This window comes from Sceloporus occidentalis, unplaced genomic scaffold, assembly GCF_023333645.1.
Source record: "Sceloporus occidentalis isolate IW3139 unplaced genomic scaffold, rSceOcc1.0.p SCAF_5, whole genome shotgun sequence".
NCBI lineage: Eukaryota > Metazoa > Chordata > Lepidosauria > Squamata > Phrynosomatidae > Sceloporus > Sceloporus occidentalis.
In genome coordinates, this window is record NW_028316985.1 from 76,639,837 (window position 1) to 76,667,518 (window position 27,682).

Sequence of the window (27,682 nt, forward strand, 5' to 3'; positions counted from 1 at the left end):
AATCGGGGGATTAGCAGGAGTCTTTGGGGACCACAAAAGAAGGATCTGGCAGCTGCATGTAGCCAGCAAGCTGTATTTTCCCAACCGCTGACATAGAAGGATCTCAACAAACTTATCAGGCAAGTGAGAATTGTTTCCCACACTGTTGACTTAATGTCTGGATTGGGTCTAAGCTATGTTCGTGTTTTTTTAGTCTCTTAAAACATACTTAACTCTCAATCCTACCCTTTGATTTTAAAAGTTTTATTAATAGTACAGTAATGCTACAAAGTTCTTAAGAATAGAGGTTAGTAATTTACAATTTTTTCCTCCATTGTTTTGTAGATAATTGACCCTAAAATGCCTCGTGTTGCTGGTCATCACAATGGTGTTACAATACCAGTGCCACCCCTTGATGTGTTGAAAATTGGAGAACAAATGCAGACCAAATCAGATGAGAAGCTTTTCTTGGTTTTATTTTTTGACAACAAAAGAAGTTGGTACGTAGTTCCTGCCTCACAACCAACACCGATAAGTGTTAGACACACTTATCCCTCCACATTCGCTGGGGTTAGGGGCACAGGACTCCTGGAATGTGAAAAAACCACAAATAACAAAAACACTATATTTTACCTGAGGGAACACCTCTCTAGGAATCTCTAGGTCCTCCAGTGCAACTCTGTGGTCAACATCTGCCCGACATTGACCATAGAATTTTACTGGAGGAGCTACAGATGCCTAGTGGAGTGTTCACTCTAGGAATCTGTAGGTCCTTCAGTGTGACTTTTGGATAAAGTTGGCCATAGAGATGTGCTGGAGGACCTAGATATTTCTAAAGAGAACATATTAATAAAATCCGTTAATAATCAAATCCACAAAAGCCAAAATGGCAAATGTGGAGGGACGAGTGTATTTTACATGTAAGAGGAGTTGAGAATGTGATAAATTGGGGTTGTGCAACTTATTTTTTGCAATGGGAGCCTTGCAGAAAAAGAAGATTAAAATGGTACACCAATTCAAGCCCCATAGCATTGTCAAGAATTTAGAATTTGACTAAACATTTTGAATTGCACTGTACATTTCCTAGTTTTTGTATTTTCTGATCAATTGTCAGTGTTTCGTTGTTTTTTATATATACTATTTCTCCATGTGAATTTCTAATTGGTCGATTCTAGCCATGTATTGTAAACTATACTGAGCACTGTTTTAAATAGAAGTGTCATGAGTTACAATAAATATGTTAACAAGTACATCAAACATTGAGGTTATTTTCAGTTGTTTAAAACTGAGATGGCTACATAATAAGCTTTTTGTTTTATTCAATTATAGGCAGTGGCTTCCAAAATCCAAAATGATTCCACTTGGGATTGATGAAACAATAGACAAATTAAAAATGATGGAAGGTCGGAACTCAAGTATTCGTAAAGCTGTTAGAGTTGCTTTTGATCGTGCTATGAATCACCTAAGCAGAGTTCATGGAGAACCAGTCAGTGACTTCAGTGATATTGACTAATGTTGGTAGTCATCAAGGCACTAAAATATCTTATATAGAAACCTGCAAATTAACCTCTTTGTCTACAAGAATGTATTGAAGATACAGTTTCATAATCATTGATCCAGTGGCAGAGTTCTGCACACTTAAATTGTTACGCAGCTCTTCTGAATCACCATTGCCATATTGATTTAATTTTTTTAATCATTGTGTTGCCGTTTTGAAAATTTTCCACTAAAATCTTGTTGATAGTGTTCATAAACTGTACATATATGTATATTCAACTCTTAACTTATTCTGATTTTAGATGTAGCTTTTTTATTTCTTTTATTTGGTTGGGAAAGGGATAGATTGTCATTTCCATTTCTTTCCACGTTTTAAAAAACACTTAAGCACCACCTTCCACCTTTTGGTGCTAAGTGAATCTCGAAGTAAATAACACCAGATAGGTTTGGCTAAATCATATATTATGATATGGTGCTGCTTATGTAATTTTATGTGATCTGTAGCTTTTAAATAAGACATCTGAATGTTTGATTTTTCATAAATCATAACTGTTTGCACAAAGTACCACATAGTTAAAGATGTAAATTTACAACAACAAATGTGTATTTTAAGAGAAGAAAATTACATTATTTTGGAGGGTACTTTGTGAGAGAGACAACAGAACTAAGGTTATGCTATGGACATCACTTGAAAAATCACCAAAAACACTCCATTTTTGCCCAAAATATCACTTCAAAAATTACTTGTTTTGTACAAAACTGGCTTAAAGATCTTCAGTATGTTTCTTGCAAAAACCATATCTCATCTATCTCCCCTGGATTTTATGTGCCTCTCTGTGTTATATTTATTGTAGAAAATGTATTACTTTACTTTATAAAGAGAAATAAATAAGAAAGTATATTGATATACATTTTTATACAGGCACATAAGACAATTTGCTTTGGGAGAAAAGCTGTCTTGGAAATGGTTGGATAAAATAACTTGATGGGTTGTGTGTAATTTGACTTTTTGTAATTTGTAACCTTTGTTTCAATGAGGGGATTTATGTAACTTTTAATTTTAGAACAATTTGGTAGCAATAGAAACTTTGGATACATTTTTGTATGGTACATGTGATGTATATAGACTTAGTACTTTATTTTTATTTCAGAGAGGTAAAGCATTACATTTAGGGAACGAAAGTCGTAGGGTGGGTTTCCAGTAATAACTTTTATATTAAAAAAAAAATAAAGTCAAACTATTGATTGTTGTAGCTACTTTATTTCTATGTTCACTGGAATACTGAATTTGTAACAATGAAAATGGCAAGTTTGTTTTCAATGTGATTTATAATGACTACATTATTTATAAGTGCACTGCGTTGGACTCTTCAGTGATAACTTAAATACTGTACCAAGGTATATAATATGCAACACCAAATAATGCATTTGAATGCACGAATATTTATGCCCAGCTTTTTTTTATAATGGGTTAGCAAATACGGCAAAGCCTATACTTTGAAAATCTTTTAAACAATTTCCTTGAATAGCATTCTTCATTGTAAAACCTGCTTGGATTTTTATTTTAAAGCTACAGTCGATTTTGGAATAGTTTCTAATGTTTTTATTCTCTATGGTTTGTAATACCCCCTTAGAAGCTTGAAATAAAATTCCTTTCTCAAGTGATATTTTTGTCATGCATTTAGCCCTTAGAATGACTGCATGAGGTCCAGAATTGCTTGACTTGCATTCAGCGCTAACGTTTATGGTGGAGAGACTATTCCAAGCCCTGTAATATCTTCTTCTTCAGATATTTACAGCACGAGCCTGTATTTTGGATCATCTAACAGCTAGGTTAGTTATATTCAAATGTGTAGAGCTGTGGCAGACACACCTATGCCAAATACCTTTCCAAAGAGCAGTTTTATGTAGCATGTGGAAAATACAGAGGTTGCTGTAGCCAGTATCTCTGTGTTTGGATGTACTGATGTTTACAAAGGATTAAGTTTCCAGAGTAAGAGCAGAATTATTTCTGATCGGCAAAGAAAAACTAAGGAGGTAAGTGGCAGTAAGATATAAAGTGGAAGATGCTAACCTTCAGATGTAAATGGATACAAATATTGAGACATGGCTGGGCAAGAGATACAGTCATTAAATTAAGTTGAAAGTTACACATTCAGGGGTTTCTTGATTAACACGTAGTTTCAGTTTATTCACATATCACCCCTGCCTTTTCATGCTTGATTTCACTAATAATTCTAAGTGGCACTACACTGATGGATACATTGGAAATGTATCCTCATTTGTTGATGTGTGTGATCTGACATAGTAAGAATCCTATGCATAATTACATGCGTGTGCACTTTCCACTGAAAGACCTATTAGAATGAATAGACATAGTGTCCAAAGACTGACAGAAAATTCTGGTGTGGCAGCTCTTGGATAGATTAGGAGATGGTAGAATATGCGTTAAGCAATAACAAATTAGTTGGGAATTCCTACAGTCCCCCAGGAAAAACAAAGTTCAAATTCTTTCACCAGTCCCTTACCTTGCCTGTTGAAGATGAACATCCAGGTTTCTTAACAATGGTAGCCATATTATTTTCCCCTTCACGAACAAAATACTTCAGGGTGAGCAAGCAGATTCACTTGTTATTGTTTAATTGCATATCAAGAAGGAAGTTGAATTATACTGCCTGCAAAGCTGAATTATGATGCCAACACAACTGACAAACCTTTACACACTGGCATATTTCTATAAAGGACCTGTAGGCGATCACGTTATGCTATTTTTGTGTATATATGGCTTCTGCTATGTGTCTACAGTTACAGACAAGTAATTTTAAAAAGCAAAAGAATCCCAGAAATGAAATACTTTGAACTTCTTGGCCCTAACCGCCTATTCCTAAGGTGTATTGGCACTTTTGTGCCAAGTCCATTGTCAAGGCTGCATCCTATGGAATCCTGGGGTTTGTAGTGTACTGAATAAAAAAGTTTTGATTCAATTTAACATGCACTGCAGTTTATAAGGATGGCCCAAAATGCTGTAGCAGAGAATTTTTAAGTACATCAAAATACTGTTTCCAAGATACTTAAATATGAAACCATGAAAGTTAAGTGGTATCAAATGGCTGTAACTGTATAGTAGAGATGCACCCCTAGTTCCTTCTGATGAGTGTATAAGTTACTGCATACAAGCAAGAAGGGAGATTTGGAGAGAACTGTTGGAGAAAAGCTGTTATTTAAAAAACATAAGGCCAAAGTCACTGCACTAATTGAACTAGATGCGCGTTCTCTACATCTTTGCTCCAAAGAGCAGTTGGATTAGTATTTACATATGCAAAATTATGGCCTGTTACAGACTGCCAAAATAAAGCTGCTTCGGGTCTCTTTGGAGGTATGCTATTTAAATGATGCATGGGTCCTAAGAATCCGGAAGCTGCACCAAAGCTGCACTCCAGTGCTTAGGAATGGAGTGTGGCTTTGGTGTAACCTCCAGACTCTTAGGACCCATGCATCATTTAAATAGCATATCTCCAAAGAGACCCAAAGCAGCTTTATTTTGGCAGTCTGTATAGTTCATTTTATTTTGCAACAGCCTTAAGAAGTCTTACAAAATGATATGCTGCTAAACCATGTATTTCATGTAAATGTAATAACATTTCTTATTCTCTCTAACGATTCCACACACACCCAATTGGCCTAAAACTGTAAAAGCACCAAGTATTAAGTGGGAGAATTACATTAGTGTAATAGTCCTTAAGAGGTTTAGCACTTCCTCCTGATGGACCAGGAGTTCGTTTAGTGCAAATACCTAGATGCCTGAGGAAAGCATGGCAGAAGTTTTTTGTAAATAGAAAACTGCTTGCTAACTTAAGATCATTTATCCAGTGCAAAGTGGTTTAAAAAGCATCTGAGTAAGAAATGGGTTTACTGTATAGAGACATCCTTAACAGGAATAAAAGAACTTTTTAAACTAAGGCCCTATACAGACTGCCAAAATAAAGCTGCTTTGGGTCACTTTGGAGGTATGCTGTTTAAATGATGCATGCGTCCTAAGAGTCCGGAAGCCACGTCGAAGCCACGATCCAGTCCTAAACACTGGAGCACAGCTTTGTTGCAACTTCCAGACTCTTAGGATGCATGCAAATTTAAATAGCATACCTTCAAAGTGACCTGAAGCAGCTTTATTTTGGCAGTCTGTATAGGGCCAAAGATTCAGGTTTAAATGAGGATACATAAGTGTAGGACGATTATGCATGTGTGTATGACTGCACCTTCATGTTGGCTGTTGACTTATGGTGATCCCATGAATTTCATAGGGGTTTTTTTTTTAGGCAAGGAATACTCAGAAGTGGCATTGCCAGTACCTTTCTCTGAAATGGAGCCCATGGCACATGGTATTGGTTGGTGATCTCCCATCCAAGTACCAACCAGGGATGATCCTGCTTAGCTTCTCCACTCTCCATCAGGCACAGCATAGCTATGGTTGGGGGGCTGCTGAGACTCCATGATAGGTCCATGATAGGCCTTGCAGGGCTTTGGTCGGTATAAGGGAGTAAGAATATCAAGCTTCACATGTAGTGTGTTTCCTTCTTCTGTTATCTATTGACTACTGAAAAGATGTGTGCATACTTCCAGACAGAGCTTCATGACTTTCCAACTCATTCACAGATTTATGTACTGGGTAAGCTTCTTAGACCACCTGTGACATCCCTGTCATTTTTTTCCCTTTTGTAGAATTTGTGCAGTGAAGAGTAGAACAATGAGCATTTCAAAAGCTTTATTTTTATTGTAACCATTTTTAAAAATAGTTTGGTTCAGTGTAATATATTTATTTCTCCTGGCGTTCCTCTGGTCCTACTTCAGGATTAATTTTTGAGGGATGTTGGAACAAATCACCTGGCTGCTGAGGTCTGCAGGGAACAAAGGAAACAAAATTAAGGGAAAGGAATTTTAAAAAGCCATCCTCTCAAATCAAAGACTGGCTGTTTGGGGAAAGCAAGTTCACCTTTCATATGAAAATGAAGCAATTACTTTTAGTTCTGATCATGACAAGACCTCAATGTCACTTTCAAATTGCCTTTTGTACATACATCTTATTTCTATATGACCTTTTAATTAGGTCTGCAATAGTCAGTCAATTAATTGATTAGGTTAGGTTAATCAATTTAAAAATGTTTAATTGACAAAAATTGTGTCTCCAATTATATTGACATAATTTGTTTGTTTGTTTGTTTGTTTTGTAAAAGAGGCATCTCCACTCCTCTCACACATGGAAAGGATCCGTCTTCTACAATACATTCATATATATCCACACTAAAAGAGAAAAGAAAATAAGCCCCCCCCTTTTTTTTAACAATACCAATATGTAAATTTAATTGATCAGTTCCTCAGAATTCATAGTGCCATTCATTCATTATGTGAAAATCCCGGTTTTAACACAGTGGTCCCTAAACATTCAAAATACTGTTCCCTACAATATGTATTTCCCAGACCTGTCTTGTGTCTTTTAAATAGTTGGTATCACTCTCAGTTCGGTTGAAGTGTCACCAGGATGGCTTCTTAAATTAATATGCTTCCTTCTTGTTGTATAATCAGCACTGCTGTGCTTTGTCAAGTCTGGAAGCAAATTTCTTTTCTTTTTGTATTCTTTGGTTCCTTTATCCTTCAGTTTATAATGGCTGCCTGCAGGGTCCATGAGAATATTTAGGAATGCTTTGTTCAGCACTGAGTAGTTCCTGGAAAGGGGAGTTTCCTGTCCTAAAAGGCTGCTGGAAACTGACTTTTCCTTTACAGAAGATCCTGAAACAAGATAATTACATATGTTAACATTCTAGCAGTTTCTGCACTATAAATTAGCCATGCAGTTGATAAACACTATTCATATGGCACTACATGAGACTGTGATTGCAATATGGTTTACACAGAAGCCCCCAGTTAGTTACAGAGGAGGGTGACATTATGACTCTGCTCTACCCGTCTATTCTGCTTTGGTCAAATAAACATTTATTATTGTTTAATAACCTGCTTGGCCTGAGTGTTCAAAACACAAACACAGGCTACTTTGTATATTAAAGACCAAAATAGGAGTAGATTGTGGTGTAGAATGTAGCACATAAATTTAGTGGCAGCGGTGTGATAACAAAATTCCCAAGCGCCTGCCACAATAGAAAGGTTGTTGGTTCACATAAATTGGTGGGCAGCGCCAGGATACGAAAAATCCGGTAGCCGGAGGTGTGCTGAAGTTAAGGGGTCTGAGTGGAAATACCAGATACCTGATAGTAGGTTTAAACTGAAAGAATGGAAAACCTACAGTTTTAAATTATTGATTTAGCAGCAGCTTTTGATTCAATTGATAGAAACCTGTTATGGTATAAATTGGCCAATATCAATATGGATAATCGCTTATTGTTTCTAATTAAGGAACTTTACACCAATACAACAGCAAGGATAAGAGTTGGTACCTCTGGTTCATTAACCGACCCTATTCCCACTAATAAAGGAGTCAAACAAGGATGCCTTCTGGCACCCTCACTTTTTAATCTATACTTGAATGATATCATTCCAGCACTTTCAGGCCCAGAATTTTTTCCACCCACACTTGGGTCAAAAAAGATCTCTATCTTGTTATATGCTGATGATATGGTTTTGATCTCACTTACACGTATAGGTTTGAGAAGGTTAATTTCTAAACTTGAGGTTTTTTGTTCTAAAGAAAAGCTCGCTATCAATTATAACAAAACAAAGGTGATGGTGTTTGGGAAAAGACACTCTGATTTTCGTTGCTCTATTAATGGCCATCAAATTGAACAATGCCGAGAATTTAAGTATCTTGGAATTTATTTTACAGAAAACCTCTCCTGGAAACCCCACATTGAAGCTACTAGAACAACGGCTGTGAGATCTATTGGAGCAATCCTTAGATTTTATAATCAGGCTGGGGGTCATCTGGTTGCACCAGCTCTAAAAATATTCCAGAGTAAAGTTATAGCCCAGATCCTTTATGGCGCTGCTGTGTGGGGATGGGATGACTCACAATTGGACAAACTGGAGACACTCCAGAATACATTTCTTAAGAAATTGCTTGCACTTCCACCCGGGGCACCGGCAGCTTTGGTTCGGGCAGAGGTTGGTCTCCCTCCTATCAGAGCTCGGGCCCATTTTATTTTATTTAATTACTGGAGATCTGTAAATGTCTCTTCGGTTAAGGTTTTTCCTAGGTTATGTTTCCAACATTTACCAAACTGCAAAGTCTGGAGCTTAAGATATCATAGGTTGCTGGAATCATACCCTGCTCTAATTGAAAATCCTTCTATCCGGAACTCAAGAGAGAAGCTTCGTGAATACATTTTTAACCATGGTGTGTATCTGGATAGACAGGCTATCAACAATTCAAAATTCTCTAAATGGTTTAAATTATATAAATTGGACCATCAGATGGCCATCTATCTAGGAAAGCTTACATTTCCAAAGCTTAGGCAGGCTTTTACAGCTCTCCGTTTTCAAACAATGCCATCAGCCATGATTGATGGCAGATATTCACATACACCTAAGGCCTTCCCGCTTATGTATCTGCGGGGCACCAGAAATCGAGGACCTGCCCCATTATCTGCTTTTCTGATCTCTTTATATTGACACGAGGACTAAATTTTTGGGATCTATCTTGTCCAATTTACAGTCTAATACTATTACTGAAAAGATTTTTTATCTTCTGTCAGATATTGATACCAAGGTAACCTATAAGGTGTCATTGTTTACCTTAGCAGCAATCAAAATTCGGGCTAGAGTCATAGCAGACATTGCAGTTGATTGCCATGGAGACGATCTTATCTAATCCATCAAGTTGTTTTTAATGATGTTTTAGTTAATCGTTTGGAATTGCTTTTTTAAATCTAAAGTATAAGATTCGGATGTTAATTACCTAATTAACTGATGTAGTAATAATAATAATAATAATAATAATTTTTATTTATATCCCGCCTTTCCAATTGCATGATCAAGGCGGCTTACAAGACAAGAAACAATAAAATACAAGTAAAACATCACAATATAAAAAGTTTAAAAACATCATTACTAGGGGTAGGAATGGGAATCTATACAAATCACAATTCACTAGGGGCAAGAAAAAGACAATATATTGCACTAATCCGGGGTCGAAAAACAGAGGGCAAGGAGCAGAGAAAAAACACTATTACCTAAAGTGAAAAAGCCAACTGGAATAGATGCGTTTTTAATTGTTTCTTAAAAGAAACTAAAGATGCAGAGGAACGGAGCTCTACAGGGAGCTTATTCCACAATGAGGGGGCGGCGATAGTGAAAGCCCTCTGTGAGGTCCTCACCAAATGGGATTTAGGGACCTCTAACAAATTGGTCCCAGATGTTCTGAGTGTGCGGGGCGGATTGTGTGGGGAGAGGCGGTCCTCCAAGTACCCTGGGCCCAAGCCATTTAGGGCTTTATAGGTCAAAACCAACACCTTGTATTGAGCTCGGAAGCGAATGGGTAGCCAGTGGAGATCTTTTAAAATAGGTGTTATGTGGTCTGTCCTGGAACTACCAGCGACCAGTCTGGCTGCCATATTCTGCACCAATTGAAGCTTCCGGGTTTGGTACAAGGGTTGCCCTATGTAGAGCGCATTGCAGAAATCCAATCGAGAGGTTACCAAAGCATGTACAACAGTTTCAAGGTCCCGACGGCCCAGGTAGGGGCGCAGCTGGCGTATCAGCCGAAGCTGATAACAAGCACTCCTGATCGTCGCGTCCACCTGAGATGTCAGATGAAGCGACGAATCAAGGAGTACTCCCAAGCTGCGCACCGAGTCCCTCAAGGGGAGCGTGACCCCATTCAGGACAGGCTGACAAATCTCACCACCCGGAACCGAGGGACCTATCACCAGTACTTCCGTTTTCCCTGGATTCACACTGAGTTTGTTCTCCCTCATCCAGCCCATTACCGACGCCAAGCAGGCATCTAGAGGAGAGATGCCATCCTTAGTTACTGCATCAGTCGGAGACACAGAGAAAATTATTTGGGTGTCATCAGCATACTGATAACACCGCGCCCCGTGTCTCCGGATGATCTCTCCCAGCGGTTTCATGTAGATGTTAAAAAGCATAGGGGATAAAATCGCTCCCTGAGGGACACCGGATGTAAGTGCCCTCTTATCGGAGCGACAATCCCCCAGCTCCACCATCTGGAATCTACCCGAGAGGTAGGACCGGAACCACTGCAAAGCAGTGCCCCCGATACCCAACTCCCCCAGGCGTTCCAGAAGGATACCATGGTCGATGGTATCGAAAGCCGCCGAGATGTCCAAGAGCACTAACAGGGACACGCTTCCCCTGTCCATGCTCAGACGGAGGTCATCAACTAAGGCGACCATGGCAGTCTCAACTCCATAGCCCGCCCGGAAGCCAGTTTGAAATGGGTCCAGAAAATCGGTGTCATCCAAGATCGATTGAAGCTGGAAGGCGACTGCTCTCTCGATCACCTTCCCCAAAAAAGGTAGCAGCGAGATGGGCCGATAGTTGTTATGAATCAGGGGGTCTAAGGAGGGTTTCTTGAGCAAGGGTTTAACCACTGCCACTTTCAATTTAGATGGAAACTGACCCTCTCTTAGAGAAGTATTAATGATGCGGTGCAACATAGTCAGCACCGCATCTCCCCCCTGAGCTGCCAACCATGAGGGACAGGGATCAAGAGAGCACGTCGTCTTCCTAACGCTTCGAAGGATCTTGTCCACTTCATCGGTACTAACAAACTCAAAGCGATCCAGTATAACTGGGGCCACGGATGCTTCGGACGCCTCTCTTACAGGACCTGCATAAATACTGGCGTCAAGATCAGCCCTGATCTGAGAGATTTTATCCGCAAAGAAGTTATTAAAATCATCACAGCAGGCTTTAGATGGTACCAGAATAGGGCTCAGGGAGGGAGGGAGCTGAGTCAGCTCTCTCACAACCCTGAACAGCTCTGCTGGACGCGACTCTGCGGACGCAATACGTGCAGCATAGAACGAATTCTTAGCTGCACCTATTGCCACTCCATAGGCCTTCAAATGAGAGCGAAGGAGTGTCCTGTCAGATAAACGCTGATGTCTTCGCCAGTTACGCTCTAGTCGTTGCACAGCCCGCTTCCTTACTCTAAGATCTTCCGTATACCATGGTTGTTTATTAGGAGCAGGCCGGTAAGGACGCTTGGGAGCGACACTGTATATAGCCCTGGACAGGTTGGTATCCCAGATATTAGCCAGGGCATCAACAGAATCGCCGTCAGAACCAGTCGCATATCCCTCTAGGGCTTCTTGGAAACTTTTGGGTTCCATCAGCCTTCGAGGGTGGACCATCCTAATGGGTCCGCCACCCCCGGGGGAGCTTGAGGTAGAAGCCTTGATTCGAGCCTCAACCAAGAAATGATCCGTCCATGACAAGGGAGAGATGTTAGAGATCTCTACCCACGGAACCTCCATGTCCGTACTAAAGATCACATCAAGGGTATTACCAGCGCAATGCGTAGGCCCTGAGACTAGTTGAGACAGGCCCATGGCTGTCATGGTAGTCATGAACTCCCGAGCAGCACCTGTTGGAACTTCACTGGCCTCGAAAGGGATGTTGAGGTCTCCCAAGACAAGAAGTCTTGGGGACTCCAACACCAGTTCCGAGACCAGCTGTGTGAGCTCGGCCAGGGAGTCTGTTAGCGCACGGGGTGGCCTGTAGACCAACAGAATCCCCAGACTGTCTCTAGCCCTCAGGGACAGGTAAATACACTCGATGTGATCTGTTTTCCGGACTGGGATCCTGGTTAAGGAGAAGGTGTTTTTATGGACCAAGGCAACACCACCCCCCCGTCCACCTAACCTGATCTGGTCCTTAACTGAGAACCCGGCTGGGAGGGCCTGGGCCCACACTGCCTCGCCCTCAGGCCCAAGCCAGGTCTCAGTAATGCACGCCAGGTCACAGTTTTTGTCCTGCAAAAGATCATAAATGATGTCATAAATGATCTTTATGGACCTGGCGTTGCATAGGAGCAGAGACAGGGTTTGTGGTACGACTGGGCTGAACCCCAGGCCTTTTTGGTTAGGAAAGTGGAAGGAAGGGGAGATAGATATTATGCATCGATCTCTCCTTCCATTTTGACATAAACCCACTTTCCTACCGCCATACCTCCCCTTGCCCCGCACAACCTCAATAGGGGCTCCAATTACACATGCATCCTCCATAACAGCTGGTATCTCACATCCCACGTCCACCCCCATACCTATTACTAGCCACAATACCCCCAAACAGAGAAAAGCAAAAAACGTCATTCCCTAACAATAGAGCAAACCAAATTACAAAAGCCCCTACACACAACCAACAAGATTTTATCAAAACTGAAGATTCCCAATCTTCCCTCCCAAAGGATCCTGGCGCGATGTCACGAAGTCAGGGGGCGGACACCAACGTCTTCAAAAAAAAAAAAAAAAAAAAAGGCAAAGTCCTCCCCACAGCTGGAAGCTCTCCTGCCCAGGTGTCAAGGGGCATACGTCGGCGTCCTTCGGGGCCCGGCAAGCAGGGATTTTATGGAGGAGAAGCTGCTCTCACCAGCTCCTCCCTCCCTCAGAGGCGCCGTTTGGGGGCAAGGCAAAGTCCTCCCCACAGCTGGAAGCTCTCCTGCCCAGGTGTCAAGGGGCATACGTCGGCGTCCTTCGGGGCCCGGCAAGCAGGGATTTTATGGAGGAGAAGCTGCTCTCACCAGCTCCTCCCTCCCTCAGAGGCGCCGTTTGGGGGCAAGGCAAAGTCCTCCCCACAGCTGGAAGCTCTCCTGCCCAGGTGTCAAGGGGCATACGTCGGCGTCCTTCGGGGCCCGGCAAGCAGGGATTTTATGGAGGAGAAGCTGCTCTCACCAGCTCCTCCCTCCCTCAGAGGCGCCGTTTGGGGGCAAGGCAAAGTCCTCCCCACAGCTGGAAGCTCTCCTGCCCAGGTGTCAAGGGGCATACGTCGGCGTCCTTCGGGGCCCGGCAAGCAGGGATTTTATGGAGGAGAAGCTGCTCTCACCAGCTCCTCCCTCCCTCAGAGGCGCCGTTTGGGGGCAAGGCAAAGTCCTCCCCACAGCTGGAAGCTCTCCTGCCCAGGTGTCAAGGGGCATACGTCGGCGTCCTTCGGGGCCCGGCAAGCAGGGATTTTATGGAGGAGAAGCTGCTCTCACCAGCTCCTCCCTCCCTCAGAGGCGCCGTTTGGGGGCAAGGCAAAGTCCTCCCCACAGCTGGAAGCTCTCCTGCCCAGGTGTCAAGGGGCATACGTCGGCGTCCTTCGGGGCCCGGCAAGCAGGGATTTTATGGAGGAGAAGCTGCTCTCACCAGCTCCTCCCTCCCTCAGAGGCGCCGTTTGGGGGCAAGGCAAATTCCTCCCCACAGCTGGAAGCTCTCCTGCCCAGGTGTCAAGGGGCATACGTCGGCGTCCTTCGGGGCCCGGCAAGCAGGGATTTTATGGAGGAGAAGCTGCTCTCACCAGCTCCTCCCTCCCTCAGAGGCGCCGTTTGGGGGCAAGGCAAAGTCCTCCCCACAGCTGGAAGCTCTCCTGCCCAGGTGTCAAGGGGCATACGTCGGCGTCCTTCGGGGCCCGGCAAGCAGGGATTTTATGGAGGAGAAGCTGCTCTCACCAGCTCCTCCCTCCCTCAGAGGCGCCGTTTGGGGGCAAGGCAAAGTCCTCCCCACAGCTGGAAGCTCTCCTGCCCAGGTGTCAAGGGGCATACGTCGGCGTCCTTCGGGGCCCGGCAAGCAGGGATTTTATGGAGGAGAAGCTGCTCTCACCAGCTCCTCCCTCCCTCAGAGGCGCCGTTTGGGGGCAAGGCAAAGTCCTCCCCACAGCTGGAAGCTCTCCTGCCCAGGTGTCAAGGGGCATACGTCGGCGTCCTTCGGGGCCCGGCAAGCAGGGATTTTATGGAGGAGAAGCTGCTCTCACCAGCTCCTCCCTCCCTCAGAGGCGCCGTTTGGGGGCAAGGCAAAGTCCTCCCCACAGCTGGAAGCTCTCCTGCCCAGGTGTCAAGGGGCATACGTCGGCGTCCTTCGGGGCCCGGCAAGCAGGGATTTTATGGAGGAGAAGCTGCTCTCACCAGCTCCTCCCTCCCTCAGAGGCGCCGTTTGGGGGCAAGGCAAAGTCCTCCCCACAGCTGGAAGCTCTCCTGCCCAGGTGTCAAGGGGCATACGTATTTTGCAATACTGAAATTTTGTGATTGGTTTTAAATATATATTATGCGAATGGCCTTTGGCTTAAGCATTAATAAACTTATATATATATATATATATATATATATATATATATATATATACCAGATACCTGATAGTAGGTTTAAACTGAAAGAAAGGAAAACCTACAGTTTAAAATCTAGGTGTTAGATTCAGAGGAGTGATCTCTGAGGTAAAAACAAAAAGGATAATTTGTTGGCGATCACTGGAAAACTGACAACCCTAGATAGGACTAGTCTCTGAGGTAAACGTACTGGGTATTGGTAAGAGACTAATACAACAAGAAAAAGCACACTTTGTGATTCCTGAGGTAAACGTCAGTGGTAAATGTAAGGAATGATTTGAGGGGCAAATAGAGCCTCTATGCATAGTTGAGATCCGGTTAAATAAATGTGATTCCTGAGGTAAAAATTTGTGGTAAATTAGGGAATCACCAGTCTGACTTTAAATCCAAGTGGATTTTTTTGACTCAGTTGAGGCATAGTAAAATAAGAGTATTTCCTGAGGTAAAAGTTTGTGGTAATTGTAAGGAAATACTATCAACAATGCCTCCTACAAAAGTTAAACCTCCAATAGAGCCAGAAATGGTGGAGGAGGAAGTCGGAGGAGAAATGGGGGCTAGTGTTGACATAGTAATTTCTGAACCTCAAGAGAGTGTAGAGATTTGGAAAATTAAAAAAAGAATAGAACTCGCCAGAATTGAAAAGGAGATTGAATATAAAATAAAAGAATGAGAAAATGAGAGGTGTTTAAGAGAGAAATGGATCATCAGCTTCGGATGAGGAGTTTAGAACAGGGAATCCCTCAAACTCAAATGATGGCTGAGGTAAACAGAATCCCTCAGATTGACATGAAATGGTTTCCATGATATTATAAAGGGGACAATATTGAGTCCTTCTTCACCAACTTTGAGAGAACTTGTGAAGAATTAAACATAAAAGAAGAAGAAAGGATGAGTTTTGTGAGATCACAAATTAGTGGAGGTCTGACAGAAATTTATGCAGAAATGAGGCCAGATGAGGCCCAAAATTACATTCGGTTTAAAGACATGGTAAAACAGAGATTTGGATTAACTCCAAAGCACCACAGAAGAGAATTTTATGAGATTAAAAGAAAAGGTGTTGAAACATATACCCAGATGGGATGCAGATTGGATGATTTGTTAAAAAGTTGGTTTGAGGGGTCTAAAATAACAACAAAGGACGAGTTACAAAGTCTAATAGGCTTGGAACAATTTTATAACATAATTCCCCAGGAATATAGGTGGTTGGTTCAGGACTGACAGCCTAAAACCATAGCTGAAGCAGCCAAGATAATAGATACATTGGCCTTAATCGGAGAGGATGAGACAAAAATGGCAAGGACAGAGAGAAAATCTCCAGAACATGAAAAAAGAAATCCCAAAATCTGGCATACCTCAAAATAGAGGAATAACAATGGTGAACATTTTCAACCTTGGCAGCCAAAGAAAACACCTGAAACTGAGAGAAAAAGTGTTGGGTTGAGAGAATATGACCCTGATGTCGATAAAAATAGCAGTTGGTTTAGAGAACAGTCAAAACTCAATCCAAAAAAAATGTTATGAATGTGGAAAACTAGGTCACCTCAGATATAGTTGTATAAAGAAGAGTCAAAATCAAATATAAAATCAGCTTATTGTGTGAGATCGGTTGGGCCAGCAATACAGGAATGTTGCCACAGAAAACAAAATGAGGTGGCAGTTGCCACAGAAATGGCAGTTGGAACAGTAACTGACGCTGAAAGGGTTCCTTCTGCGAGACCTTAATTTGTAACAAATTTACCTCAAGAGTTAGATACAGATGAACACAAAGAATTGATACAAATAAATAAGACCTGTGTGTGGGGGTTTTGTGACTCAGGGGCCGAGGTGTGTAAAGTTAAATTGCATTTAATACATCCTCAGGATTTGTGCCCAGAAGAAAAAAATGATTTTAAAGGGTTTAGGAGGCCCTGAATTTCCAGTACCAGTTGCCAGTTTAAATATCTCCTTCCCAGGCCATGAGTTGCAATGGAAATTTGCAACATATGATTCTATCCCAATAGATTGTCTTATTGGGAATGATTTAAACCGACACGTGCGGCTATTTAAAAAGTACCATAAGTTGTTAGGAGATAAAGAGAGATCTAAGAGACAGGAGGAAGTAGCCAATACACTTCAAAGAATAATAAATGAGTTGGAGTCAGAAAATCAGACATTACAAAGCCTCATGAAAGGGAAAACAGAAAAGATTGTTTCTCTGGGGAAAGGGTTAGATAAGAAAGAAAAGACTATTTCAGAGTTAGAAGATAAAATTTCTAAGATGAAACTTTCCTCAATTAGTGCTAATGAAATCCTATATAGATATAAAAAAGATATTACCAGACTACAAGGTTTGCTAGATGAAACAAGTGAGAGATTTGTTAGTGAAAGAACCAACCAGTTCTAAGTTTAGATTTAAAACACAAAGAGAAATGGAAGAGCAAGGTATACAGATAGGTTGGTTTCTTTATAGGCAACTGTTAAGTAAATATAACTATGACAATAAAGAGCCTGGAATTGGTATTGGGAACATTGAATTTCATAATTTGTTGCAATCTAAGAAAAAATACACTATTTCCAACTTGTATGATCTTCTCTTAAAATGCGACACTGAACAAGAAGTGGTCAAGGAAAGTATGGTCAAATGGGCCCAGGACCTAGAACAAAGCATCCCATTGGAACAATGTGAGAAAAACTAGAAGATAAAGTATAAATATACAATTTGTTCAGATATTAAAGAAAACCTTTTCAAGATGCAAACAAGATGGCATTTAACACCTGCCAAAATTGTGCCAATATACAAGTCCCCCAATAATAAATATTGGAAATGTGAAACTTCAATTGACTCTTATGTACACATCTGGTGGAAATGCAAAGTGGCAAATAGATATTGGTTAAATTGTTATAAATTAATGAAGGAAATCTTAAACTTAAAGTTTGACCCAAATTTTTTTTTGTTAAGTATGGTTATGGATACCCAATTGGAAAAGAAATATGGGAAAATATTATTTTATATGTCCACGACGGCAAGAGTAGTATTTGTCAAATACTGGAAGAAAAAAGAGATCCCAGAGACTCAGGAATGGCTGAATAGACTTATTAGTTTGGTTGAGATGGACAAACTCACTTGTTTAGTAGAAGACTCTGATTGGGAAGAAAACAAGTAAACATGGAACCCTCTGCTTGAGTATATGAAAAACAAGGAGAAAGACTAAAAAATCAACTTTTTAAGTTAGGCCTGTCATAAGGCCATGAGCGTCCTGGATATTCTGTAATTGGTTCATTTTAAGTGATTTAAATAACTCATGATATCATTGAGACTTTCTTATAATTAAACCTCAACCTCCCCTTATTTAGACCAACTAGAACCTATTAAGAGATTGACTTATTTCATATTGAACTGGAACTGATGACAGATTAGAAGCCTGTATAGAAAGTGAAGGAACTGATGTGTAATTTTTGGTATTTCATAGTCATATTTGTTTGTCTTGTATGTATTTTTCATTGTTATGTATGTAATTTTATCTTCAATAATTTTTATAAAAAAAACTCAATCAAAAAAAAAATATTATGAATGTGGAAAACTAGGTCACCTCAGATATAGTTGTCCAAATATATATAAAGAAGAGTCAAAATCAAATATAAAATTGGCATATTGTGTGAGATCGATTGGGACAGCAATACAGGAATGTTGCCACAGAAAACAAAATGAGGTGGCAGTTGCAACAGAAAAGGCAGTTGGAACAGTAACTGACGCTGAAAGGGTTCCTTCTCTGAGACCTTGTTAATTTGTAACAAATTTGCTTCAAGAGTTAGATACAGATGAACACAGAGAATTGATTCAAATAAATAAGACCGGGGTGTGGGGTTTTCGTGACTCAGGGGCTGAAGTGTGTAAAGTTAAATTGAACTTAATACAAAAAGGTTATAGAAGAGGTAGCAAATGTGATGAAAACCAACTAACTATTAATTATGATAAATCCAAAATTATGATTTTTTTTTGTAAGATTCGTACTGTAAATGATTGGGAAATAGTTGGTCATAAAATCAATCAGGTTAGATGTTTTAAGTACCTAGGTATAATCTTTCCACAAGTAATAGCAGCAAAGCAATATCCTGGTTTTTTACACCAAGAGAAGCCAATTTATACCTGCTGCATGTAGGGTACAGCAGGCTAAGGTTATCCCTCAGTTAATGTTTGGCATTCCAATATGGATATTGGGCTTCTCTCCATTGGTTGAACGGGTTCTATCAACCTTTCTTAGAAATTTATTTGGAGTCCCAAAATGTGTGTCATCAGCAACTTTGAGATTGGAAACTGGGTGCACATCAATAGAATGTACTGCATGGGAATGGGCTCTAAGATACTGGCTAAAGCTTATGTTTACAGGTCCAGAAAGAGGCTACGCTAATCTGGTATGGAAAGACTCATATAAATCTCAAACACTCAGAGAGATCCAAGAGAAGCTCCAGAGATTGGGCCTTTCAGATAGCTTTCTGTGCCTGTTAAAGTGGACAACGGCAAGAAAAATCCTCATACAGAAGATCAGAGATATTGACACCCAGCATTCATCATCAATTGCCAACACAACTTGCTCTCCCACTAATTTAGGCCTGGAATTTAATCTAAAGGGCGGCGCAAACTACTTAAAAAGTCTTACAATCCCCAAATATCGCTTGACATTTACTAAAGCAAGATATAATGTATTTCCATCTGCGGTATTGGAAGGCCATTTCCAACATGTTGAATATAAAGATCATCTGTGCCCATGTGGAGAAGGGTCTGTAGAATCTATATCACATATCCTTCTTATATGTACCTTCTACAGGGATGACAGACTGAGATTAATAAAACCCTTATTAGATAAATTTCAGGGAATATCTCAGGGCTGGTATACAAGATTTCTATTAAAGGGCACTGACAAAAAGGTTACAGAAGAGGTGGCAAAATTCTGTTTTGCAGCAATTAAGACCCGTAGGGCTATAATAACTACTACAGCATGAATCAATAACTGGTGTTAGTAACTAACAGTAAATACCCCCTTTTGACCCAGCTTATTTTTATAGTGTGTTTTAGACAACAAGGTCTGTTTATGCTCTTAACTGAATGCTGTTATATTTAATTGTACAGATACTGCATATGTATGATTAATATGTCATTGCTGTGTTTAAACGGATTGTGGTTGTTTTGTTTTGTTTTTAATTTTTTTATTGCCTGGAGGTCTGTCGATTGTAATAAAGGCTTTGATTGATTGATTGATTGATTGATTGATTGATTGAATGACATTATGGACATGATGATGAACTGACTCACAAACCAGCTAGTCAGAAGCCAGAGACCCTAAGCCAATCAGGTGCTGCCTGAGGAGTTTGAAGATTCCACTTGGCAGTTGGTTTTTAGTCAGTTAGGGTTTAGAATCCTGAGGAATGAAGCTGGTGTTCAGTTGGGGAACAGTAGAGTCCAAGAGAGGACTGTGTTCCAGGGGTTCCTGAGGGAACCATAATTTGGCAAAGAGGTTTTTGATTACAGACCAAGAGAAGGTCTAGTGGTCTCAAGAAGGGACAGTAGTGAAATTGAGAGTCTTGTAGGGAAAGACTCAGGGTTAGCCAGGCTCTGGAAGAGGGGTTTCAGTTGATTAATATCCTGTGGGATATTATAGCCTGAGTGGCTGACTTTGGTTTATTACTGAGAGAGAGTAGTGAGATTTCTGTAACTATTTTGCCAAGTAAAGATATCATAACAACTGTACCTCAAAGTTACATAATATACTTCTGTTATTCAAATAAACATTTATTATTGTTTAATAACCTGCTTGGCCTGAGTGTTCAAAACACAAACACACGCTACTGTATAATAAAGACTGAAATAGGAGTAGATTGTGGTGTAGAATGTAGCACATAAATTTAGTGGCAGCGGTGTGATAACAAAATTCCCAAGCACCTGCCACAATAGAAAGGTTGTTGGTTCACATAAATTGGTGGGCAGCGCTGGGATACAAAAAATCTGGTAGCAGGAGGTGTGCTGAAGTTAAGGGGTCTGAGTGGAAATACCAGATCCTGTTTTACTTGACCCAGTGGCTATGCTGAGGTTGGTGTCACCCAGGCTGGTGGGGTGAACTCCCTTGCAGTTTCCTCTAGCTGCTGCCCAGATTGCTGCTAAGGGGGGCACGCTGCGGCCTCTTTAGCTCCCATTCAATGCCCAGAATAGCTGCTCTCACAGAAGTCATGCCACACTCTAAAGGCAGCTGCCCTGGAAAGGAATTCAGGGTCTGGGCAGTTGCAACCAGACTCTGAAGGCAATGTCTCCCCAGCAGCTTCTGCTACTTAGGGGGTGCCGCTGTGGTCTCTTGAGGGTCTGTTTTGGGTCCAGGGTGGCTGCTAAGTGAGCATGAAAGTACCCTTTCTTGCTGCCTAGCCCCCTCAAGGTGTAAATACATACATACAACTGGAAAAAAAATATTTTCACCTTTCATGTGAAGACTTTTCTTCCTGCCCTCTTCCATGTTAGTTCCAGTAATTTTACGATTATAATTTATCAGATGTTTTCCTTTGACTGTGAGGGGAATGTGCGTGCCTTTTTTGGTCAAAGCACTAATTCCTATCACTTCAAACTTGTTGTTTTTTATGATGACTGAATTTATATTAATCTTTTGATTAAAAATACTGTTCCTTGTAATATTTATTTCAGGGACCTGTCGTGTATTTTTCAAATAGTTGAGACAACTTTCAGTGTGGCTTGAAGTGTCACCAGGATGAGTTCTTAAATTAATATGCTTCCTTCGTGTTGTATAATCAGCACTGCTGTCCCATGTCCAGTCTGGAAGCAAATTTCTTTTCCTTTTCTATTCTTTGGTTCCTTTATCCTTCAGTATATTAGGGCTGCCTGCAGGGTCCATGAGAATATTTAGGAATGCTTTGTTCAGAACTGAGTAGCTCCTGGAAAGGGGAGTTTCCATGTTAGTTCCGGTAATTTTACGATTATAATTGATCGGATGTTTTCCTTTGACTGTGAGGGGAATGTGCGTGCCTTTTTTGGTCAAAGCACTAATTCCTATCACTTCTAAATTGTTGTTTTTTATTATGACTGAATTTATATTAATCTTTTGATTAAAAATACTGGTCCTTGTAATATTTATTTCAGGGACCTGTCGTCTATTTTTTCAAATAGTTGAGACAACTCTCAGTGTGGCTTGAAGTGTCACCAGGATGGCTTCTTAAATTAATATGCTTCCTTCTTGTTGTATGATCAGCACTGCTGTCCTGTGTCTAATCTGGAATCAGAGTTGTTTTCTCTATATATTCTTTGGTTCCTTTATCCTTCACTTTATAAGGGCTACCTGCAGGGTCCATGAGAATATTTAGGAATGCTTTGTTCAGAACTGAGTAACTCCTGGAAAGGGGAGTTTCCTGTCCTAAAAGGCTGCTGGAAACTGACTTTTCCTTTACAGAAGATCCTGAAACAAGATAATTACATATGTTAACATTCTAGCAGTTTCTGCACTATAAATTAGCCATGCAGTTGATAAACACTATTCATATGGCACTACATGAGACTGTGATTGCAATATGGTTTACACAGAAGCCCCCAGTTAGTTACAGAGGAGGGTGACATTATGACTCTGCTCTACCCGTCTATTCTGCTTTGGTCAAATAAATGTTTATTATTGGCCAGAACAGCTGCTCTCACAGAAGTCATGCCACACTCTAAAGGCAGCTGCCCTGGAAAGGAATTCAGGGTCTGGGCAGTTGCAACCAGACTCTGAAGGCAATGTCTCCCCAGCAGCTTCTGCTACTTAGGGGGTGCCGCTGTGGTCTCTTGAGGGTCTGTTTTGGGTCCAGGGTGGCTGCTAAGTGAGCATGAAAGTACCCTTTCTTGCTTGCCTAGCCCCCTCAAGGTGTAAATACATACATACAACTGGAAAAAAAATATTTTCACCTTTCATGTGAAGACTTTTCTTCCTGCCCTCTTCCATGTTAGTTCCAGTAATTTTACGATTATAATTTATCAGATGTTTTCCTTTGACTGTGAGGGGAATGCGCGTGCCTTTTTTGGTTAAAGCACTAATTCCTATCACTTCAAACTTGTTGTTTTTTATGATGACTGAATTTATATTAATCTTTTGATTAAAAATACTGTTCTTTGTAATATTTATTGCAGGGACCTGTCATGTATTTTTCAAATAGTTGAGACAACTTTCAGTGTGGCTTGAAGTGTCACCAGGATGAGTTCTTAAATTAATATGCTTCCTTCGTGTTGTATAATAAGCAATGCTGTCCCATGTCCAGTCTGGTATAGATTAGGAGATGGTAGAATATCAGTTAAACAACAACAACAAATTTATCGCAAAAGCAAGAATTGGTATTAACAACCTTTCTGCTTTGAATTTGTGTCATAGCCAGCTGTATGAGTTGGATTTGGGGGGGGGGGGGGAGAGAGAGAAGCCCTGTAACGTCTCTTCTAATGCATCAGGTTGGCAGATCCTACAGTCCTCCAGGAAAAACAAAAGTTGAAGTTCTTTCACCAGTCCTTTTCCTTGCCTGTAAAAGATCCAGGTTTCTGAACCATGGTAGCCATATTATTTTCCCCTTCATGAACAAAATACTTCAGGATGAACAAGCAGATTCACTTGTTATTGTTGAATTGCATATCAAGAAGGAGGTTGACTTATACTGCCTGCAAAGCTGAATTACGATGCCAACACAACTGACAAACTTTTACACACTGTATATAAAGTACCTGTAGGTGATCACGTTATGCAATTTTTGTGTATACATGGCTTCTGCTGTGTGTCTACAGTTACAAGTAATTTTAAAAAGCAAAAGAATCCCAGAAATGAAATAGTTACTTTGAACTTCTTGGCCCTAACCATCTATGTTTGGGGGGCTGCTGAGACTCCATGATAGGTCCATGATAGGCCTTGCAGGGCTTTGGTTGGTACAAGGGAGTAAGAATATCAAGCTTCACATGTAGTGTGTTTCCTTTTGTTGTCTACTGACTACTGAAAAGATGTGTGCGTGTTTCCAGACAGAGCTTCCACGGTACAGCCTTCATGACTTTCCAACTCATTCACAGATTTATGTACTGGGTAAGCTTCTTAGACCACCTGTGACATCCCTGTCATTTTTTTCCCTTTTGTAGAATTTGTGCAGTGAAGAGTAGAACAATGAGCATTTCAAAAGCTTTATTTTTATTGTAACCATTTTTAAAAATAGTTTGGTTCAGTGTAATATATTTATTTCTCCTGGCGTTCCTCTGGTCCTACTTCAGGATTAATTTTTGAGGGATGTTGGAACAAATCACCTGGCTGCTGAGGTCTGCAGGGAACAAAGGAAACAAAATTAAGGGAAAGGAATTTTAAAAAGCCATCCTCTCAAATCAAAGACTGGCTGTTTGGGGAAAGCAAGTTCACCTTTCATATGAAAATGAAGCAATTACTTTTAGTTCTGATCATGACAACACCTCAATGTCAGTTTCAAATTGCTTTTTGTACATACATCTTATTTCTATATGACCTTTTAATTAGGTCTGCAATAGTCAGTCAATTAATTGATTAGGTTAGGTTAATCAATTTAAAAATGTTTAATTGACAAAAATTGTGTCTCCAATTATATTGACATAATTTGTTTGTTTGTTTGTTTGTTTTGTAAAAGAGGCATCTCCACTCCTCTCACACATGAAAAGGATCCGTCTTCTACAATACATTCATATATATCCACACTAAAAGAGAAAAGAAAATAAGCCCCCCCCTTTTTTTTAACAATACCAATATGTAAATTTAATTGATCAGTTCCTCAGAATTCATAGTGCCATTCATTCATTATGTGAAAATCCCGGTTTTAACACAGTGGTCCCTAAACATTCAAAATACTGTTCCCTACAATATGTATTTCCCAGACCTGTCTTGTGTCTTTTAAATAGTTGGTATCACTCTCAGTTCGGTTGAAGTGTCACCAGGATGGCTTCTTAAATTAATATGCTTCCTTCTTGTTGTATAATCAGCACTGCTGTGCTTTGTCAAGTCTGGAAGCAAATTTCTTTTCTTTTTGTATTCTTTGGTTCCTTTATCCTTCAGTTTATAATGGCTGCCTGCAGGGTCCATGAGAATATTTAGGAATGCTTTGTTCAGCACTGAGTAGTTCCTGGAAAGGGGAGTTTCCTGTCCTAAAAGGCTGCTGGAAACTGACTTTTCCTTTACAGAAGATCCTGAAACAAGATAATTACATATGTTAACATTCTAGCAGTTTCTGCACTATAAATTAGCCATGCAGTTGATAAACACTATTCATATGGCACTACATGAGACTGTGATTGCAATATGGTTTACACAGAAGCCCCCAGTTAGTTACAGAGGAGGGTGACATTATGACTCTGCTCTACCCGTCTATTCTGCTTTGGTCAAATAAACATTTATTATTGTTTAATAACCTGCTTGGCCTGAGTGTTCAAAACACAAACACAGGCTACTTTGTATATTAAAGACCAAAATAGGAGTAGATTGTGGTGTAGAATGTAGCACATAAATTTAGTGGCAGCGGTGTGATAACAAAATTCCCAAGCGCCTGCCACAATAGAAAGGTTGTTGGTTCACATAAATTGGTGGGCAGCGCCAGGATACGAAAAATCCGGTAGCCGGAGGTGTGCTGAAGTTAAGGGGTCTGAGTGGAAATACCAGATACCTGATAGTAGGTTTAAACTGAAAGAAAGGAAAACCTACAGTTTAAAATCTAGGTGTTAGATTCAGAGGAGTGATCTCTGAGGTAAAAACAAAAAGGATAATTTGTTGGCGATCACTGGAAAACTGACAACCCTAGATAGGACTAGTCTCTGAGGTAACCGTACTGGGTATTGGTAAGAGACTAATACAACAAGAAAAAGCACACTTTGTGATTCCTGAGGTAAACATCAGTGGTAAATGTAAGGAATCACTAATCTGATTTGAGGGGCAAGCAGAGCCTCTATGCATAGTTGAGATCCGATTAAATAAATGTGATTCCTGAGGTAAAAATTCATGGTAACGTAAAGAATCACCAGTCTGACTTTAAATCCAGGTGGATTTTTTTTTACTCAGTTGAGGCATAGTAAAATAAGAGTATTTCCTGAGGTAAAAGTTTGTGGTAATTGTAAGGAAATACTGGCGGGATACAGACAGGGAAAAAGGGGTGTGTTCATGACGTCATGAAGGTATAGCCTTCAGACGGCCCTTACCTGAATGCCGCCATGAACACGCCACCCGCACGCCCCAAGCGGGAAGAAGCGGCATTAAAAAGGTGCTGCTTTTCCCCGCTTCTTTTCTATATACTGCACAACTGTGCAGCTCCGTCTATAAGCTGATGCACCGGTACGCCAGAATTGTTACACCGCTAATTTAAGTTTCCCATTTAAAAGCTCCATGTCTGCTGCGTCGCATAATGAGTCGGGGTCCTGGAACATGCACAGTTTGCACCGAGGCTCTAATTAGAGCGTCAGATGCCATGCAGATGTGGAAGCTGCAGCACAGCTGCACTCTATTTTAATGCTCATAACCCTAACCCTAACCCTAACCCTAGAGCAACATGTACGCATGCTCTGCTAGAATTGGGGAAAGTCTGGAATTTAAAGTGAACCCCTACACACATTCCTGTGCCATTTTCACCTAACAATAAAAAACCCCTAAAACTTTAAATATTTACATATGTACAAGGGAGGTGATGGGGGATGGCAGGGGGACAGCGGTGGCAGCGGCGACAGCTGTGGCTGTGCATTGCAGATTCAGCAAGAGCGTGGGGACCAAAGGAGAGGAGGCATCCATGATGCTGGTGACACAACCAACGTGCAAGCGGACAAGGATGCCAAAACCAGCTGATCACCAGCTGGCAGGAGACCACCATTGTTCTTGGGCAGGGCGAGGGAAAAAGTTTAAAGGGGCCTGGGCGCTTTAAATGTGCACATAGGCTTTCTGCTGCCGGTGCTGAGCGCAGCAGCTGCGCAGCTGCGCATCCACCAGCCGGCAAAAGAAAAAAAAAAGCCCCGTTTTTGGCCGCCCATGCAGAAGCTGCCTCTCTCTTTGCAGCGTCCTCCGAGGCGGCGGTATGGAAACTGTGGGTCAGAAACGGCCCCAGGTGAGGCGTCTTCACTGCCCCCCATGTGGAAGCCCCATACACCTGAGCCACACCCCCAGGGCGGGCGGTCTGGAGGCTCCGTATTCAGCAGAATACACCTCCAAGACGTCTTCTCCTGCCCGTCTGTATCCCGCCACTATCAACAATGCCTCCTACAAAAGTTAAACCTCCAATAGAGCCAGAAATGGTGGAGGAGGAAGTCAGAGAAGAAATGGTGGCTGGTGTTCACACAGTAATTTCTGAACCTCAAGAGAGTGTAGAGATTTGGAAAATAAGAAAAAAGAATAGAACAGTCAAAGCTCAACTCAAAAAAATGTTATGAATGTGGAAAACTAGGTCACCTCAGATATAGTTTTCCAAATATATATAAAGAAGAGTCAAAATCAAATATAAAATCAGCTTATTGTGTTAGATCGGTTGGGCCAGCAATACAGGAATGTTGCCACAGAAAACAAAATGAGGCAGCAGTTGCCACAGAAATGGCAGCTGGAACAGTAACTGATGCTGAAAGGGTTCCTTCTGCGAGACCTTAATTTGTAACAAATTTACCTCAAGAGTTAGATACAGATGAACACAAAGAATTGATACAAATAAATAAGACCTGGGTGTGGGGTTTTCGTGACTCAGGGGCCGAGGTGTGTAAATTTCCAGTACCAGTTGCCAGTTTAAATATCTCCTTCCGAGGCCATGAGTTGCAATGGAAATTTGCAATATATGATTCATTCCCAATAGATTGTCTTATTGGGAATGATTTAAACCGAGACATGCGGCTATTTAAAAAGTACCATAAGTTGTTAGGAGATAAAGAGAGATCTAAGAGACAGGAGGAAGTAGCCAATACACTTCAAAGAAAAATAAATGA

General features: G+C 41.0%; 1 protein-coding gene and 2 long non-coding RNA genes across 8 annotated transcripts in view; 1 reads left to right on the plus strand and 2 right to left on the minus strand.

Moving 5' to 3' along the window:
- The window catches only part of BRD1 (bromodomain containing 1), a 51,527-nt gene extending 48,386 nt beyond the window's left edge, over nucleotides 1-3,141 (plus strand). For both annotated transcript variants that reach the window (XM_089524445.1, XM_089524446.1), the window contains 2 exons: nucleotides 325-479; nucleotides 1,309-3,141. In XM_089524445.1, coding sequence (XP_089380571.1) covers nucleotides 325-479; nucleotides 1,309-1,492 — 339 coding nt within the window. In that variant the 3' untranslated portion in view covers nucleotides 1,493-3,141. The remainder of the gene's footprint in view (nucleotides 1-324; nucleotides 480-1,308) is intronic.
- A 2,778-nt stretch (nucleotides 3,142-5,919) lies between these two features.
- Nucleotides 5,920-21,899, minus strand: LOC149312352 (uncharacterized). Of its 5 annotated transcripts, none has more exons than XR_016281248.1 (3): nucleotides 21,188-21,899; nucleotides 6,954-7,260; nucleotides 5,920-6,371 (listed from the first exon to the last, which is right to left on the minus strand). It is a non-coding gene; the product is annotated as an uncharacterized LOC149312352 (long non-coding RNA). The 5 variants fall into 5 exon arrangements; XR_016281244.1 differs by lacking the exon at nucleotides 21,188-21,899 and adding an exon at nucleotides 18,315-20,264; XR_016281245.1 differs by lacking the exon at nucleotides 21,188-21,899 and adding an exon at nucleotides 9,217-9,338.
- A 1,614-nt stretch (nucleotides 21,900-23,513) lies between these two features.
- Nucleotides 23,514-27,516, minus strand: LOC149312353 (uncharacterized). Its single transcript, XR_016281249.1, has 3 exons — nucleotides 27,475-27,516; nucleotides 24,619-24,925; nucleotides 23,514-24,036 (listed from the first exon to the last, which is right to left on the minus strand). It is a non-coding gene; the product is annotated as an uncharacterized LOC149312353 (long non-coding RNA).
- Nucleotides 27,517-27,682: the final 166 nt, after the last annotated feature.